Source organism: Cucurbita pepo, chromosome LG09, assembly GCF_002806865.2.
Source record: "Cucurbita pepo subsp. pepo cultivar mu-cu-16 chromosome LG09, ASM280686v2, whole genome shotgun sequence".
Lineage (NCBI taxonomy): Eukaryota > Viridiplantae > Streptophyta > Magnoliopsida > Cucurbitales > Cucurbitaceae > Cucurbita > Cucurbita pepo.
In genome coordinates this window covers 8552152-8571274 of record NC_036646.1, presented here as the reverse complement: position 1 = coordinate 8571274, position 19123 = coordinate 8552152, and the positions used below count along the sequence as shown (strand labels likewise).

Below are 19123 nucleotides of genomic sequence, written 5' to 3'. Positions count from 1 at the left end.
GATCAAAATTTTTCAAAAGTGGAGATGGCCGAGTTGGTCTAAGGCGCCAGATTAAGGTTCTGGTCCGAAAGGGCGTGGGTTCAAATCCCACTCTCCACAAATTTTTTTATTTTGTTGGATTTTGTGTCGGGGTGGAATGGGGTACCGTTGTTTCTATACAATATCATGTCATTGTAGAGGTCTGTGATTCCTAACATGGTTTCTAATATGTAGTGAGTCGTGCCAACAACTATTGTATGTTGGAACGATATTAGGCTAGACACTAACTAGTGTGCCAATAAGGACGTTGGGCCCTGGGGGAGTGGATTGTGAGATCCCACATCGGTTGGAGAAGGAACGAAGCATTCCTAATAAGGGTGAGAAACCTCTCCCTAGTAGACGGGTTTTAAAATCGTGAGGCTGACGACGATACGTAACGGGTCAACATGGACAATATCTACTAGAGGTGGGCTTGGGCTGTTACAAATGATATCAGAGCCAGACATCGAGCGATGTGCCAACGAAGAGGCTGAGCCTCGAAAAGGGTGGACACGAGGCGATGTGCCAACAAATATGCTGGACCCTGAAAGGAGGTGGAGATTGGGGGGTTCCACATCGATTGGAGAAAGGAAACGAGTGCTAGCGAGAACGCCTAACAGTGGGCTTGAGCCGTTACAAATAGTATTAGAGCTAGACACCGAGCAATGTGCCATCGAGGAAGTTGAGCCCCGAAGAAGGGTGGACACGAGGCAGTGTGCCAGCAAAGACGCTGTGCCTTGAAGAGAGGTAGATTGGTGTCCCACAACGATGGGAACGATGGGAAGGGTGGTAGATAATTGATATCCATTTACTGAATTCTAATACACATTTCTGTCTAAAATAGTCAATGAATAGCTCATTCATGAATGTATTTGCATATGCATGTGTTAAACACTTTCAAGTTAGGTAGGGATGCCTGAAATTCTAGTTTAATGGTCATTTTCAAGGGGGGAGCTTCCCGGAAAGTACCAAATCAAAAGAAACTGGTCGTTTTCAAGGGGGAGGTTCGTGGAAAGTACCAAACCAAAAGAGCAACGGTCCAAACCCATCGATAGCAGATATTGTCTATTTTAGCTTGTTATGTATCATCGTCAACCTCATGGTTTTAAAACGCGTTTACTAGAGAGAGGTTTCTACACCCTTGTAAGAAAAGTTTCGTTCCCCTCTCCAACCAACGTGTGATCTTGCTATCCACCCCCTTTGGGGGTCCAACGTCCTCGCTAGCACATCACCCGATGCTTGGCTTGCCCAAGCCTACTGGTAGGAGATATTGTCCACTTTATCTCGTTACATATCATCGTTAACCTCACAGTTTTGAAAAGATTCGATTAGGGAGAAGTTTCCACACCCTTATAAGAAATGTTTCGTTCTCTTCTTCGACCGACGTGGGATCGCACAAAAAGATTTAAGACGAACGAGGTGGTTGAAAGGTGACTCGAAAGGGACAAAAACAATTAAAATAGAACATCACTAACATTAAAAGTGAGCTTTTTGTTTTGAAATTGAAATGCAGGTCTTTGTCGAGGACCAAGTCATCAATGAAATAATGTGTATTATTTAATGTCAAATTGGTGTTGTAAAAGCTTTTAAGACAGATTTTAATATTATCATATGACGATTGTCTGTTTGTAATATGTTTGCTTCAGCATTTCATAATGGCATATTCTTTCCTTTCACATTCATACAAAACCCAACTGACGTCGATGCTTCTCCTGCACGTCATAGTGTAGCACAATCCACCTCCTTTTGGGGTTCAGCGTCCTCGCTAGCACTAATTCCCTTCTCCAATCGACGTAGGACCTCCCAATTTACCCCCCTTCAGGGCCTAGCGTCCTTGTTGGTACACCGCCTCGTGTCCACCCCCTTTGAGGCTCAGCCTCCTCGCTGGCATATTGTCTCATGTTTGACTCTGATACCATTTGTTACAGCTCAAGCCCACCTCTAGCAGATATTATTCTTTGTGGACAATCTTTTAGGATTCCCCTCGGTTTTTTTAAACGCGTCTGCTAGGAAGAGGTTTCCACATCCTTATAAAGTATACTTCGTTCTCCTCCACAACCAATGTGGGACCTCCCAACCCACCCCCTTCAGGGTCCACTCCGTTTGAGGCTCAGCCTCTTCACTGGCATATCGCCCCGTGTTTGGCTCTGATACCATTTATAACAGCTCAAGCCCACCACTAGTAGATATTGTCATCTTTAGACTTTTCCTTTCGGGCTTTCCCTTCAAGGTTTTTTAAATGCATAGCTAGGGAGAGGTTTCCACACCCTTATAAAGAATGTTTCGTTCTCCTCCCCAACCAATGTGGGATCTCACAATCCACCCTCCTTCAGGGCCCAGCGTCCTCGCTGGCACTCACTCCATTCTCCAATCAATGTAGGACCCCCCACCCACCCCCCTTGGAGGCACACCGTCTCGTATTCACCCCCTTCATCCAGTGTCACACCGTCTCATGTCCACCATCTTCCTCATTGGCACATCGCTCAATGTCTCGCTCTAATATCATTTGTAACAGCCTAAGCTCACCACTAACATATATTGTCCTTTTTAGATTCCTCTTCAAAATTTTTAAATGCATATACTAAGTAGAGGTTTCCACGCCCTTAAAATGATTATTTTCCGCTCATCGAATGAGTTTGGCCAAGTCTTCTCAACTCCAACAAATATACATTGTTTATGTTCTTCCTAGTGGCCTTTATTAATTCATTTAGAAGCCAATTATACATGAACAACAAGTCTTTCTCAGTTTGACTTCTTAATTGCTACCCATTTCTCCCTCTTCCTCCATCATCTCTGCTATCAAATCTTCCATCATTTCATACATGGTATGCTCCTCTGCTCCTCTGCTACTCTGCTGCAAGCCCAAGCTAGCTTTTTAAGATCAAGCAATAGCCTTTATGACAGTGTTCTTCTAAACAGATGATCATAAACCTTGTAAGAAACAAATTTGAAGATTGAACAAGAACATTGAAGAAGAATTTCGTGTGCTTATTGGATCTCAGGTATGGATTTCTGGGTTCATCCTCTCTCTCTCTCCTATCTTTTTCTCTCTCTTTTGACTCAAATGGCTGATGGGTTTTCTTGTTTTCAATGAATTAGGCCTTGATGGAAGGTCAAACACAAGATTCAACCAATGTCACAGACATCAAGGCATCTACAGATGTTTTCAGGCCAAGTAGTATGGGAGTGAAGGTGAATCTTCATGATGAACTCTTAAGAACATTTCTCATGTTTCTTGCTTGAATTTGGCTGAATTTTGTGTTTGATACAGAAAGCTCTTACAATGATACCTCCTCATATCATAGCAGAGGCGATTTCCACCATCACTGGCCTTGATCTAAGATGGTCAGGTCCTATAACACCAGCAGAAAGGCAATATGTAGAACAATATGTATTAGCCAAGTATCCACAATATGCACAACTAGATGGAGAAAAGATAGATCTTTCTTGCCTTTGCATCAACGAGGACTCGGCCGATCAAACCACGTCGGATGATTGGCGAAAGTCGCCGAGAAACATCCCGAGAGAGCCTTCGACACCGTCGTTCGGAAGCAACCTTCCGAACTTGGAAGGAACCCCATTGGAGCCATCAAGATTGCTAGATATTCTCACCATGAAATGTTCATTTCCAGGGAGTTTCATATCAATTCCTGAAATTCAAGCTCAAAACAAAGTTTTGAAGCATTGTGGACTGCCTGATGAAGAGTATCTTGTTCTGTTCATACCAAGCTATAGGCTAGCCATGATGCTTGTAGGAGAAGCTTACCCTTTTTTCAGAGGGAATTACTACATGACAGTGATAAGAGATGAAGGAGATTGTATTAAAGAGTTTGCAAGTTTCAAGGAGTCTAAAGTGATAGAAGCACCGGAGAGTTGGTTGGATTTGAGGATTAAAGGATCTCAACTTAGTCAGTACTTTAGAAGGAAGTGTAAGCATAGTCCAAAAGGGTTGTTTTCTTATCCAGCTGATGTAAACGGGACTCGATACTCGTTGCATTGGGTGTCGGAGGCTCATCGGAACTCGTGGCACGTCCTTCTCGACGCGACTGCTTTTGTTGTTGGTGGGGAACGCTTGAATCCTCTTCTACATAGGCCTGATTTTGTGTTGTGCAGTCTTGATAATACACATGCAAATCCTTCTAGGATCATTTGTCTTTTGATTAGGAAGACATCGTTTGATACTACAATGGCAGCGTCCCAAGCTGCTGAATGATGAGTAGTTTGTTTGTCATGTGTTTCGGCTTCATTGTAATATCCATTGTATGGAACTGTTACGGATTGAAATTTCCTTAATATATATACTACGTGTTTCTTGTAATTGAAGCATCATATTGGCTACAATCCGAGTTGGAAGGGCTAGCAAAGCTAAATCGAGCTAGTTATTATATCGTCATCAGTCTTACGGTTTTGAAATTCGTCTACTAGGGAAGGATTCTACACACCTTTGTAAAGAGTGTTTCGTTCACCCATGTGGGATCTCGTTCGTTCGTCTTTGTTGGCACACCGCTCATGTGAGATCTCGTTTGTCCTTGATGGCACACCGCCTACGTGGGATCTTGTTCGTCCTTGATGGCACACAGCCCACGTGAGATCTCGTTCGTCCTTGATGGCACACCGCCCACGTGGGATCTCGTTCGTCCTTCCTGGCACACCGCCCACGTGGGATCTCGTTCGTCCTTCCTGGCACACCGCCCACGTGGGATCTCGTTCGTCCTTCCTAGCACACCGCTCACATGGGATCTCGTTCATCTTTCCTGGCACACCGCCCACATGGGATCTCGTTCATCCTTCCTGGCACACCGCCTAGTGTTGAGACCCTAATACCATTTGTAACAATTAAACCCACTACCAGCCCATATTGTACTTTTTGAACTTATATTGTGCTTTTTGGACTTAGCCCATATTGTACTTTTTGAACTTATATTGTGCTTTTTGGACTTTGCCTTTCTGAACTTCCTTCCTCTCAAGGATTTAAAAGTCTTTTAGAGAGAGATTTCCATACACCTATATAAAAAATGTTTCATTCTCCTCTCCAAGGATCCCAAATTTGACAACCAATGAGTTGTTTCGTTTCAATACACAGCAGGCCCTCCGAGAAATTGTTTTGGATGACGTTTCCAGGTCGATAGTTGAGAAATGGTTCTTTTACTTCAATAGGATGGTAGTGCAAAAGGGGATAGTTTGCATTAGGATTGTGATGAATATCAAGCTGGTAATCAGGACGATAATTTTGAACCACAATGATAATGCTCGTCCTGAACCACAATGATGATATATTGTAAAGAACAATACCCAGCTGCATATCCATATGCATAAATTTGTTATCCACACCACCATTAAATTGTTGAAGATTTCTGCTACAGGCTAAGTATTGTTTAGAAATTTCATACCCAAGTAGAGAAAAAGAACATGTTATAACATTGAGATATAAATAAAGCTCTTTAATATGAAAAGAAAAGTTTCCACATATCCTAAGGTTCACTCAAATTTACGACGCAGATTTAAAGTTCGAAAGGAGAGCTAATGCTAAGTATTCCTCAATGAACACAGATTGTACTAAACCGTGACTGCCAGCCGCTAGACGCCATCACCTACGTACTTCATCGTGACCTGAAAATCCATTGGCAAAACAAAATTAGGGTCTAATTAACCGACGACATAAGCTTTTGATAACATTCAACACGATTTGACTTATTGAAACGGTGCAGGGGCTGAAAGGGAAAAAGAAATGATGGGGTTGTTCTACCCTTGAAGGCATATAAGAACACCAAAACAAATTTTCATGAATGATGCTGAAGGAGGGAAGACAAGCAGATCTAATGTGCGGAACATCAATAAACAATCACAACTTGAACAAATTAAGAGGAATTGAAGGTCCCAAAATAATGCAGTAAACATGCAAGCTACACCTTTATAATTATCACTACGGACTAGAAAGAAGTGCTTTAAGTAAAAAGAGAGGTTCTTAATTTCCAGAACGAACACTCGCTAACTCGATCTTTTTTAAAGGAACTATTTACTCAAAAGGAGCATTTGATCAAGCAAGAGTCTGTAGGAGCAGGTCTCTGGGTCAGCAAGCTTGGGCACACCTTGACTATTCATTGTTCCTGTCTAAGCCCACTACATTTAGTTACCAAGGTAAAAATCATTCCTCTCTAAGTCGACTTAGATACATGACTCTTATAGACAACTAGATCAATCCACGGTTGTTTATTTTAATGCATAGTATACTAATATTGATCTCTTTCTCACATAACTACACCACTAAATCCTTCAGTTTCGTAAATTCCAAACACAGGCTTCCAATTCCTGCACACTACTTCCGGAGTTTCTCACTTCCAACCTTTTGGTTTCGGTGTTTGTTAGCAAACTAAACACTACTTTAACAGATACTCCCTGCTTCAATATCTTACACTTATAGCCTCCACCACTTTCCATCTCCACGTCATTTTGATCCAACATTCAAAAACTATCTACACCAATAGAATGGCTAGATTCTAGCGACATGTTGCTACAGAAGGTATCTACAAACAGTAAAAACCTTGTTCATTCTTTCAGTGGAAGATGAAGAACGGGTAAAAAATGAAAAGAATAAAGGGGTGAATGAGAGAGGAAATGAAGCTGGAAAAAAATGGTACACCTCACATGGGCGGAGCTGGAAAAACTTACTTAAGAGGGGCAAATTTTTACATCCTAACGTTCTTTACATATAATCTTTTAACAAAAACTAAGAGGGGCAATTGCTCCTTCCATATTGGCTTGCCTGCTGTCACCTCTAATCAACAAATGTTTTTCAAATGACTAAGAATAAATGTTTTTCAAATGACTAAGAATAAATGTGCATGCACGCAGTGAGATGGGCAGTAGATGAAATGCTAACATCCACAACCAGTTCAAAATATAGATACCTCACCGCTATCCGGTACATAATTCCTTTCCAAAGTTTCTCCGAGAACCATATCAGACAATACGCTAATTATGATGTTCATAAAGTTTCAAAGAAGTGGAAGTTAAGAAGCAAACTACCAAGGAAAGTTAGAAAATTACAAAGTCAATAGTTTAATATACAAAGAAGATAAGGGAACAAACTAGATTTAAAACATTGAAACCACATCATCTGAAGGACGGCACTAAGAAAGATTCATTCCAACAGGGATAGAAGCCTAGGAGTTAGCTAACAGAATGCTGCTTCTATAAAGTTTCCTAGCGATTCTCAATGGCAACCAAAGTAATCTAAGGGAAACAAACGCAAATCCAGAGCTAGAACGTCTTGAACATTAGGAGCAATAAGATATAAAAGGCATCAATGTGAGTCGTGCGATCTTCAATCGTTTGGATCCGTCATGCACGAAGATATTTCATAAGAATCGATAAACATTGCATGCGCGTGGATCAAACAAAAATTTAAGAAGGAATAATCTCATCGTAACGCTCATCAACCAAAAATTTCACGAAGCAACCTTCTTTCGCCGATCCGTCCGATAATAGCAAACAACGTCGACAGTACGAGCACAATGGAGAACAAATACAAGCCAGATCGAAAACGGAAAAACATAGATCTATTAAATTGGATGCATACCTAATCTAACCAGATCCGACGATGATGTTGTTGATCGGAATAAAGATTAGCTTCACAAAGAAGCCTACGAATCCCATCACAACGAAACCGATGGCGGTACGGACGGCAACCTTAGTGAATTCTACACCACCACAACGTTGAATAAGTAAAATTGAAACAAAAAAACAAAATCTATGACCTCGATGAATTCAGATCCATGCAATACAATATCAAAGAAAGAAACATACCTTTCCGATCGGGTTTATGACATCTCTTAACGAGACGAACGCTGTCCTTGGCGAACTCTCTGAGAGGATCAACGACAGAATCTACGGCATCCATTACTCCTCGTTGCGAAGGGAACGTCAACAGAACAACAATCGAAATGTTCACCGAAATTTGGTTTCGCGTTTGATGGGGTTATGGCCGCGTGGAGGATTAAATACTTTGAGGCGCGCGCTGCAAGATTAGGGATTCATTGGGTCAAAATTGATGGACTGTCGCAATATTTGAATTCCCGAAAATACCCTTGAATCATCGGCTACGGTGGGCTTCTTTGGGGCTAAAGTACGGTAAATAATGATACAAAAGATTATATATATATAAAATAAAAATCACCTATGGTCAACGGTCATGGAATTTATGTTTGACTTAAAATTTATACTGATTTACTTCTTAATGTGAAAATTATTATTCAAATTTAATGAAATTTCTATAATTAGAAGTTTATTAGGTATATAAGTTATAAAGTCAAAATCATTAAATAATAAAATTTGTACATTTAATTTTTTTTACGGAAATTTGTACATTTAATTTTTTTTATGGAAATTTGTACCATAGAAATTAAATTTTTATTTTTGTAAAAGGTTAAGTACAATAAATATTTTTAACCTAATGATATTTTTAACCACTCGTATACTTTTACTCTCTTATTTAACCTAATATACATGTTTTAAAACTGTGAGCCTGATAACGATACGTAACGCGCCAAAATGAACACTATTTACTAACAGTGGGCTTGGGGTGGATTTTTACAAATGGTATCAGCGCCAGACATCGAACGATGTGTCAACGAAGACTTTTTATAAGGGTGTGAAAACCTCAACCTAATATACATGTTTTAAAACTGTGAGCCTGATAACGATACATAACGCGCCAAAATGAACACTATTTACTAACAGTGGGCTTGGGGTGGATTTTTACAAATGGTATCAGCGCTAGACATCGAACGATGTGTCAACGAAGACTTTTTATAAGGGTGTGAAAACCTCAACCTAATATACATGTTTTAAAACTGTGAGCCTGATAACGATACATAACGCGCCAAAATGAACACTATTTACTAACAGTGGGCTTGGGGTGGATTTTTACAAATGGTATCAGCGCTAGACATCGAACGATGTGTCAACGAAGACTTTTTATAAGGGTGTGAAAACCTCAACCTAATATACATGTTTTAAAACTGTGAGCCTGATAACGATACATAACGGACCAAAACGAACAATATTTACTACCAGTGGGCTTGGGGTAGATTTTTACAAATGGTATCAGCGCCAGACATCAGACGATGTGCCAACGAAGACATAAAGGTGTGGAAACCTCAACCTAATATACATGTTTTAAAACTGTGAGCCTAATAACGATACATAACGGACCAAAACGAACAATATTTACTACCAGTGGGCTTGGGGTAGATTTTTACAAATGGTATCAGCGCCAGACATCAGACGATGTGCCAACGAAGACATAAAGGTGTGGAAACCTCAACCTAATATACATGTTTTAAAACTGTGAGCCTAATAACGATACATAACGGACCAAAACGAACAATATTTACTACCAGTGGGCTTGGGGTAGATTTTTACAAATGGTATCAGCGCCAGACATCAGACGATGTGCCAACGAAGACATAAAGGTGTGGAAACCTCAACCTAATATACATGTTTTAAAACTGTGAGCCTGATAACGATACATAACGGACCAAAACGAACAATATTTACTACCAGTGAGCTTGGGGTAGATTTTTACAAATGGTATCAGCGCCAGACATCAGACGATGTGCCAACGAAGACATAAAGGTGTGGAAACCTCAACCTAATATACATGTTTTAAAACTGTGAGCCTGATAACGATACGTAACGGACCAAAATGAACAATATTTACTAGCAGTGGACTTAGGCTGGGTTTTTACAAATGGTATTAGAGCCAGACATCAGACGATGTGCCAGCGAAGACACTGGCTCCAATGGGATGCATTGTAAAATCTCACATTGGTTGGAGAGGGGAACGAGGTCAATTGTAGAGGGAAATGAAGGATTTCTTATAAGCGTGTAGAAATCTCTCTCTAGTAGATGCGTTTTAAAGCTGTGAGATCGATGACGTTACCTAACAAGCAAAAGCGAACACAGATAGTGACTAGAATGCTTGTCTGAAAAAACAAGACATTCAGACATGTGTATTTTCACTTCAAGGGTAGTTTTGAAACATTAATCGAATGTCAAGAATAATAATACAACTTTTGGAAGATGTCTTAACCAATGGAACCGAGCTAAACTCGAGCTCTATCATACATATGAGCTCATCAAGTGTAGTGACTACAAAGGAATGGGAAGAAAACAAAGAATATAGAAGAAACAAACAGGATTTGGATTAGTCAACCATAGATTCAAAGGTTGGAGAATACCAATCCAACTCTTCTATGATCTTCTTCATTCGTTCTTCCTGTCCTTTGGAGTCCCCTAAAGCAGTTGTGAAAGGATACACATAAGTCACTTTTGCTGCCATTATCCTGTAAGCAGCCACATCTCCTCTCACCAAAAACTCAATCACGTCCCGCCCAAAGTTCCCATCAACCTCAGCTTCCATGTACTGACCTGCATGTTCTTGCATAAGGATCTCTATCTTATGCGTTACGCTCGAGATATTAACATGAGATCTACATGAGAGGAAGTGACATCTCATGGGATTCAAGCTAAATTGTACGAAATTTATGTCTTCTAATAAGTTCTTGAACTACAAAAAATATCTAATAGGCTCACGAGCTTAATAGGGTAAGGAACTCTATCTTATGCGTTAGGCTCGAGATGTTAACATGAGATATACACGAGAGGAAGTGAAATCACATGGGATTCAAGTAAAATTGTACGAACTTTATGTCTAATAAGTTCTTGAACTACAAAAACATTTAATAGGCTTATTGTAACAGCCCACGGCCACCGCTAAGAGATATTATCCGCTTTGACCCGTTATGTATCGTCATCAGCCTCACGGTTTTAAAACACGTCTGCTAGGGAGAGGTTTCCACACCCTTATAAAGAATGTTTTGTTCTCCTCTCCAACCAATGTGGAATCTCAAAATCTACTCCATTGGGACGCCGCGTCCTTCCTAGCACACCTCCCAGTGTTTTTGACTCTGATACCATTTGTAACAGCTCAAGCCGACTGCTAGTAGATATTGTCCGCTATGGCCGGTTACGCATCGCCGTCAGCCTCACAGTTTTAAAACGTGTCTACTAGGAAGAGGTTTCCACACTCTTATAAAGAATGCTTTGTTCTCCTCTCCAACCGACGTGGGATCTCACACTTATAAACTAAAAAGTGATTTTGTATTTAATAGGTAACAAACAAACTTTCGCTTTTGTGCCAAATGTACATGATTTTCGAGACTTTTAAAGTTTGAACACAAACTTGAAACATGAACAGTTCCATTCATTGGACACTTTTTACGGTTTAGAAACTTACGAGATGTCACCTTGAAAGTTTAAGGACCTATTAGCTACGTTTTTAAGTGTTTCGGGATCAAAACAAGGATTCACTTCTATCACTATGTCAAAACACTACGAAATTCAAAAGAATAACCTAGATAGGTTGGCTTACTAATAAACAGAGTCCAATCTCATCTCTATCTCAGCAGTTCAATAAGAACATAGGGAGGTATATCAATTTGTAATGTAAATTTCAAATAAACTATTGATAATTTCAGTTCAATTACCATATGGGGTATCTTCCACCATCTGAATCTTTGCATTCCTCTGCGTTTCAAGGATCACTTCCTGCAGCTTCTGCAAATAAACGAAGTAGAGCAGAATCATGAAAGACAACACTATAAGAAGCCACTAACGTAAAACAACATTCAAGCAAGTGATACAGAGCTTTAAGAGAACTAAAACCTGAATCGGATTCCCAGTAAAACTCTCAGGAATGCTTAAAGGGAAAGCAAACGATGACGATTTGGGGTTTGTAGAAACACACGACGGATTGATTGAAGGACAGGGTCTAATCTTCCTGCAATATCAAGACAACATGTAGCTAAATTATCAATGGTTCAGTTAAGAAGACGAATGCAAAATTAGGGCAGAAAGAAATTGGCGATAGTTCATGCTGTGAGCGAGACAATCAAGAGAAATTACAGAAGAAATGCAGAGATTAACGAGAAGAATTGAGAGCGTACCCGTTTTCAAGTCCGATTGGTAAGTCCTTGGATTGAGAAAAAGGAGTGGTGGGAGAAAGGGGAGAGGAGAGGGAGTTGAAGGAAGGGATTGCGAGGGAAGGAAATGGCGAAGTGAGGGTTATGGAGAGGGCGAAAGAAAGGAGATGAGAGATGAAAATTGGTTTGTGATTTGAATTTGGAAGAGCCGCCATGGAAGGAGGAGAGGTTCGATTGAGCACGGCGGAGAGGAACTGGTTGTTGTTGCTCTTCTTCTTCCATGGCGAAACCAGGGCGGGGCGAAAATGGAGCGAACTCATGTTTCGTTCTGTTCCTCAATCGCATTGCCGCCTATCCACGTAATTGAGATAAGCTAAAAAAATAAAATAGATTTTAAATTAAAATTTAAATTTGTTAACAAAAAGTCGATATGTCCGAGTGGTTAAGGAGACAGACTTGAAATCTGTTGGGCTTCGCCCGCGCAGGTTCGAACCCTGCTGTCGACGGTATTTTTCTTTTTCTTTTCTTTTTCTTTTACTTTTTAACTAGACAGCGTTCTTATGGCGAAAAGAAATTCTCTAATATTTTTTTATTAAAAAAAATTTAAAACATCCTAATAAATCAATAAATATTTTATATCATTAAATATAATTTTTAAAAATTTTAAATTTCAATAATATAATATAATCTTTGATATATATATAAAAGTCGTTACACAAATCTCTTTCTTTCAAATAGGTTATCCCATATCAGCCGGCCAATCAACAAACATTTGAAGAATGACCGACTCGTTTTTGAGCCTACGAAAGAAAATTCCATTAGAACATATAACAAAAGCGTGAATGGGAGAATGAATACGATACCATAAGGAGGAATTCCTCGTTCTTCCAAGGTCGTCCCTCTCATCGTGAGGAATTCCTCTATCTCATCACTTGAAAATAGTTTTGAGAAGGAGAAACGACATGAGAAAGATGCAGTGGAGTTCGTCTCGGAATCAATAAACCGAATAGGGTAGAATTTCACACTAAATCTTACTAAAGAAGTGAGAAAGTGCTCCGCGATGAGTCGCATCGCGGTCTCAAAATGGAAGCTTTTCGCCTTTCTTAAGATAGCACAGAAGGTCTTTTAGGGCCAATTCATATATATATATATATACATACATACACACACATGAGCGAAGCCGGTCGAATGGAGCTTGTCTCTACATGTTAAATAGACATCTCTACTTTCGAGCTATTTAAATTAAATAATAATTTATTTATTTTGAGAGTTTTATTTATTTATTAAATAATATAAATTAAATTGAAAAGGTATTATTTGATATTGATTTATTTTAAAAATAAAATAAATGATAAGATCTTCGTACATTCTAAGCTAACCCATTTTGGCATTTTCAAATAATTATATGCTCTTTTGTGTGTGAAAATTATTTTTTTATTATATGCCACATCAATTCTTAGCTTGGTTGTCATAATTTGAGCTTATAATAAAAATGCTCCAAATTTTATGTTCTCATAAAGTAGAGGACACTTGTCGATCTGTTATTGGACAATTTCTTAATTCATGACAGATATTCGACAATTTTAATAATCTTTGCATATGTCCCATCAAATACAAGTCTATATTACCCATAATTTTCTTCTTTACACTCATTTTTTTTTATTGGATTTGAATTTATTCGAAACAAAGATAAGATAAAGACTAATAATGTGTGGAAAATGATAAATTATTTAATCATAGCCCTCGATAATAATATGAAACATAATATTCTGCTAAAAAAGGAAATATAAATAGGATTGAAAGTTATGAAGTCTCAATTAAAAATGTTCGTTTAATCTATCTGTGCTTGTATGTTCAATCGTTATCGATTTTAGCTGACTTGCGTCTACACTTGGCCATGTTATACAACTCAATGTTGTCGTCGCATCTCATCTTGTCATCATCTTGATTCCCAACAACATGGCTCACGCATCGTGATGTCATTCCAAGTCTTAAGGACGGCTTCAACCATCGTAGCTTGCTCTATCAAGAATAAGCCCATGTGTCAATCATATCGTCATGGCATCCTAGACATCCAGGTTATATCGTAGCACAAACCCTCTTGTGTCCTTACACAACCACTTACTGACTCTATACGGAATAGCGAGTGCATATACTACCTACGACACATGGCTGGAGGCGTAATATCGGAGCACTCGTGTCGTCTGACATTGTCCTTGAAAAACCCATTTTAGAGGAAGTCGCTCGAGACGATCTTCTCGTAACACTCGCCCACATTGTGATAAATGTATGTGCCACAAGATAGCTAACTTAGACTAAAAGGTCCAAGGGTGATAGAGACTTGACACCATACCTCCTCTGTAGTTTATTTTGAGACATTTTCTCATTTTTTTCCGGAGTAGACATGATTTTGACAAATGGTCATACTGTCCGTAAAGCATCTGTTGGGTGTCCAAAAAAATAAAACTTGGTGACCTTTCATCTTTTATATTGACGGACTTAACTTCAGAGTCACATATCAAAACTTTGACCTTTGAGGTTATGGCTTAGGACCCTACTCGACCCTCTCCAATACTTGCTTAGCCTCAACTTCGGTTTAATGCACACTCTTCTTAGTATATATCGTCCTCCTTAGTCGCATCATGACACTGACGTGATCGAGTGGACGCTAAAGGGTCACCACCATATCGGTCTGCATGAGGGAATCACAACTCACTGTCTTCATAATATAATCATGACATTTTCTCCCACTTAAACTAGTCATCGTCTTTGACATACAGTGACACAATAACATCGTATTGGATTCCGACACGTGGCACTCCAAATGAATAGATAAAGACACTTAACGGCCCACATACTTTATGTAATATTTGAATTGGAACCGCATAGCCCAATCAAAATTCGTAACGTTCGGATTTCTTTTTGAAGAAAAAATGAAAAAAAANAAAAAAAAAAAAAAAAAAAAAAAAAAAAAAAAAAAAAAAAAAAAAAAAAAAAAAAGTTGATGGGTTGAGCCATCACATCATACGATCATGACGTGTCACTCTTTCATTCGCTCTCGTAAAAACTCATACATATTACTAATTTTAGTAAACTAATGATATTGGATTTATTTTTAAAAAATAAATTATTAATTATATACTGCTATTTCGATTCCATTATAAAATATTCTATCATACATTATCTTTATTGGTACGAATTTTTTTGAAAAAAAATTAATTTAATTCAAAATATATTAGGTTAATACGGGTTTTCAGATCACCGAATCTTTTTAAACGTCTCTAAATTTAATTTAAAATTAGGTCGAACGAGTATATATTCTATTATCTTCATCTGTATGATGAGAATATTAGAGAATAAAGAATAATAATTATTCTTCTCCTTTACTATGATTCGATACGAGAATTTGATAGGTTGACGTCAATTTTGTTATAATTTAAATAAAATATTAAATAAATTTGCATAACCATAATTTAATTTTTATTTTCTTGAAAGTAATTATAAGAGATATTACATCAAATTTCCATCAAATAATTTATATTACAATTTTAATTTAATCATTTATCAACTTGATAATAAAATATTTTATTTAGAATTATTTAAAAATTTTAAAAATTTTATTTTTAAAATTTTTTATCCAACCAGTTAATATATATATACCATCAAATAATTTATATTACAAATTTTAATAAAATATTTTATTTAGAATTATTTAAAACTTTTAAATAATTTATTTTAAAAAAATTATTATCCAACCAGTCAATATATATATATATATATATATTATTAGGTTAGAAAATGAAACGGCGTCGTATCATACAATCAATCTCATTTTCGAATCATATAATTTCCTGTCTTTGTGGCGCGGTCAATTTTCATTATTTATATTTTATTATTATTATATATTATTAAACGCCGCCAAATTTAAACCATGTATTTTATTTTTTATTTTTTATTTTTATTTTTATTTTTTTTAATGCGCTATATATATATATATATATATATATATATATATATATATAAATATATGAAGGAAACTTAATTCTCTGAGCCTCATAGTTTTATCTATTTTTGTAATAAAAAAAAATAAAAAAATAAAAAAAAAGAATGGGAAGAGGCAAAGTTGAGGTGAAGAGAATTGAAAATCCGACAAGTCGGCAAGTGAGCTTCTCGAAACGTCGGAATGGCGTTTTGAAGAAAGCTTATGAGCTGGCCGTTCTCTGCGACGCCGAGGTCGCCGTCGTCATCTTCTCCCCCTCCGGCAAGGCCTACCAGTTCTCCAGCCATGAGTTCCTACTTCTTTTTCTCTTTTATTTATTTATTTATATATTTATATATTTATATTTCCGAACTTTATTATTAGATACAAAATTGAAATATATTTACGCTCGGGGTGTGTTTTGGTTTAATTTTGCAACAGCATAGATGGAACCTTAGCTAGGTACAGAAAGTACGTCGGCCAATCACAATTCAACCATCCGCTTTCACGAGCTCTGGTATTTCATTAGTTAATTGATTCTATATTTTGATTTGGGCTAGGGTTGTTCGAAAAATTCGATGATACGAACAACCGTATGGGTTTCGTTCGAATAGATGAAAGTTTTTATGGGTTACGAGTGTTAGACGAACACGACTCTCCACAATGGTATGATATTGTTCACTTTGAGCATAAGCTCTCATGGCTTTGCTTTGGGCTTCCCCAAAAGGCCTCATACCAATGGAGATAGTATTCCTCACTTATAAACCCATGATCATTCCCTAAATTAGTCGATGTGGGACTTCCATCATCCAACAACGAGATACTCTTGGAATTCACAATGATGTCTAGGTTTGCATTAGAAATGGTCGATATAGAGAAAAAAAGAGCCCTCTGTTTCATCATGGGTCTTCTCGGAGACATCCAAAGGTTAGTGACGACCCACTTTATAACCGCTTCAACTTTGATCGGGTCTACTGATATACCTTCTTTTCTCTCTTGGATGTTTGAAGATCGATGATGAAATAAAGGGTTATTTTCTTCTTTATGTCGACCATCTTGTTGTGAATTTGGAAAGCATGGTGAACTCCAGGTCGTATCGTACTAGTCTATCGTCTTATATAGTTGTTTAAAGCTTAGGGATGTCTCTTGGTTTTTTATACAATTATATATACATATATTTATTTTAATTTTAATTCAATATTTAAAAATAAATAAATAGATATTTTATGATTGGGTTAGGTTCGGTTTATTATTTAGTAAGAATCCGAATAAATGGGCTGAATCTAATGCCTTAATCCAACCCGACCAAACTCATAAGTGCCCTGTATAGTTTGAAAAATGTTGAGTTTAAGAGCTTAAAGTCCTAGAAACTTGACCCGACCCAACTCATAAACGTCCTATATAATTTGAGAAATGTTGAGTTTAAGAGCTTAAAGCCCTAGAAATCCAACCCGACCCAACTCATAAACGGCCTGTATAATTTGAGAAATGTTGAGTTTAAGAGCTTAAAGCCCTAGGAATCCAACCCGACCCAACTCATAAACGCCCTGTATAATTTGAGAAATGTTGAGTTTAAGAGCTTAAAGCCCTAGAAACCCGACCCGACCAAACTCATAAACGCCCTGTATAATTTGAAAAATGTTGAGTTTAAGAGCTTAAAGCCTTAAAAACCCGACCCAACCCGACTCATAAATTCATTATTAATATTGAATGGTAGGTTTGGAAGAGCGAGATGGAGGACATGAACAGATCAATAACCAGCTTAGAGGCAAGATTAAGGTACATTTAAATTTAATTTATAATATTTAACTATTTCACTTTATTAAATAAGAATAATAAATTACAGGCATTTTTCTGGTGAGGATCTCGAACCGTTGACAGTTAAGGAGTTAAAACGGTTAGAGAGACAACTAAGCGTCGGAATCGAACGTGTCCGCTCTAAAATGGTAAATCGTAGCTAATAAATCCTTAAATTAAATAATTTAAAAATTTATTAAACACTTTCTAAATTTTATTTTCGACAGAGACGAATTATATCAGAACATACAAATCAGCTCAAGAAGAAGGTAAAATCATCGATTTTTACTTCGAGATTCTTATCAGTTATAGTTATAAAAATTAACTGTTGGGTTAAATTAAAATTTACTGCAGTATAAGGGTCTGCAAGAGGAGCATAGCCGTCTGCAGAAGAGAGTAAAAAATTTTCCAAAATTTACCTCTAGAATTAATTTTACCATACTTTTATTTATTATTTATTATTTATTTAATGTTTTATGTATTTTCAGCTGAACCAGCTTAAGGATGTGGCTGACACGACCGCAAAAGTCTCAGATGCTGATGGTGTCTCAGTACTCGAAATGTTTGTATAACTAAATATAAATATAATCTTAATTTCGTCTTTAACAATTATAAAGACGGTATGAGTTCCACGATAAATATATATGTAACAATTCAAGGTCATCGTTGGCGGATGTTATTCTCTTTAGACTTTTCCTTTCGAGCTTCCTTTATAAATAATGTTTCATTCTTCTCTATAACCGATGTGGGATCTCAGAACCCAACCCTTTTAGCATGCTCTTGTTGCTATTCTTTTTGTAGTTCAAGTTTTATTAATAAAAGGACGAGAACCCTAAACTCGAAACCCTAAACTCTGATTCATCGAGAATTTCTTCGACTTATCTTGAAGAATATTTAAAATATATATATAATTTTAGAGGGAATTTATAGGTTCTCAGCATATTCAAGCGGATAAGGTTGATACACATTTTGTAAAAATCTAGGTAACTTGTGTCGTAGATAAGATAAAAGTAAATATATTCCATATAGAAAAAATAAAAAGAAGATATATTCTTAATTACGAGGTAAAAGTAATATATTCCATCAAGCATTTTTTTATTAGGAATAATATGATTGAGGAAAATAAATATGCTTAAAAAATCTGAGCAGAGTAACATAAGTAGATAACGTGATCACGTCATATTTGTCTAGGATTAACATGATCATGTCATGTTTTATTTGTCTAGGATGTGTTGTCTATGGCCACATGGAACGATCGCCAAAATTATATCTTCGTCAACCAGGGCTAGAATGCCCCAAAAAATATAAGGGATGTGACTCATTATCTATTCTTCCTAGTCAGGTT

The 19123-nt window shown here is 37.3% G+C and overlaps 4 protein-coding genes and 2 non-coding genes across 8 annotated transcripts; 4 read left to right on the top strand and 2 right to left on the bottom strand.

Annotated features, from left to right (window-relative positions):
• The first annotated feature begins 18 nt into the window (after positions 1 to 18).
• TRNAL-AAG lies at positions 19 to 99 on the top strand. Its single transcript has one exon. It is a non-coding gene; the product is annotated as a tRNA-Leu (tRNA).
• A 2614-nt stretch (positions 100 to 2713) lies between these two features.
• On the top strand, positions 2714 to 4272 carry LOC111802535. Of its 2 annotated transcripts, XM_023686941.1 has the most exons (3): positions 2714 to 3020; positions 3118 to 3210; positions 3290 to 4272. In XM_023686941.1, the coding sequence occupies exons 2-3, from the start codon at positions 3124 to 3126 to the stop codon at positions 4229 to 4231; spliced, it is 1029 nt and encodes a 342-aa protein (XP_023542709.1). In that variant the 5' UTR covers positions 2714 to 3020; positions 3118 to 3123; the 3' UTR covers positions 4232 to 4272. The 2 variants fall into 2 exon arrangements, with proteins under 2 accessions (XP_023542709.1, XP_023542708.1); XM_023686940.1 differs by having other exon boundaries at positions 2714 to 3210.
• A 1103-nt stretch (positions 4273 to 5375) lies between these two features.
• LOC111802606 (protein transport protein Sec61 subunit gamma) lies at positions 5376 to 8031 on the bottom strand. The gene is made up of 3 exons (XM_023687041.1): positions 7825 to 8031; positions 7598 to 7718; positions 5376 to 5628 (listed from the first exon to the last, which is right to left on the bottom strand). The coding sequence occupies exons 1-2, from the start codon at positions 7916 to 7918 to the stop codon at positions 7603 to 7605; spliced, it is 210 nt and encodes a 69-aa protein (XP_023542809.1). The 5' UTR covers positions 7919 to 8031; the 3' UTR covers positions 5376 to 5628; positions 7598 to 7602.
• Positions 8032 to 9988: 1957 nt separating this feature from the next.
• Positions 9989 to 12348, bottom strand: LOC111802568 (thylakoid lumenal 17.9 kDa protein, chloroplastic). Of its 2 annotated transcripts, none has more exons than XM_023686981.1 (4): positions 12027 to 12348; positions 11746 to 11860; positions 11568 to 11637; positions 9989 to 10473 (listed from the first exon to the last, which is right to left on the bottom strand). In XM_023686981.1, exons 1-4 carry the CDS (start codon positions 12320 to 12322, stop codon positions 10226 to 10228), a joined length of 729 nt encoding a protein of 242 aa, XP_023542749.1. In that variant the 5' UTR covers positions 12323 to 12348; the 3' UTR covers positions 9989 to 10225. The 2 variants fall into 2 exon arrangements, with proteins under 2 accessions (XP_023542749.1, XP_023542750.1); XM_023686982.1 differs by having other exon boundaries at positions 9989 to 10449.
• Positions 12349 to 12426: 78 nt separating this feature from the next.
• On the top strand, positions 12427 to 12508 carry TRNAS-UGA. The gene has a single exon. It is a non-coding gene; the product is annotated as a tRNA-Ser (tRNA).
• Positions 12509 to 16066: 3558 nt separating this feature from the next.
• On the top strand, positions 16067 to 18464 carry LOC111802584 (truncated transcription factor CAULIFLOWER D-like). Its single transcript, XM_023687007.1, has 7 exons — positions 16067 to 16291; positions 16423 to 16498; positions 17699 to 17760; positions 17828 to 17927; positions 18006 to 18047; positions 18133 to 18174; positions 18267 to 18464. The coding sequence occupies exons 1-7, from the start codon at positions 16110 to 16112 to the stop codon at positions 18348 to 18350; spliced, it is 588 nt and encodes a 195-aa protein (XP_023542775.1). The 5' UTR covers positions 16067 to 16109; the 3' UTR covers positions 18351 to 18464.
• The last annotated feature ends 659 nt before the right edge of the window (positions 18465 to 19123 follow it).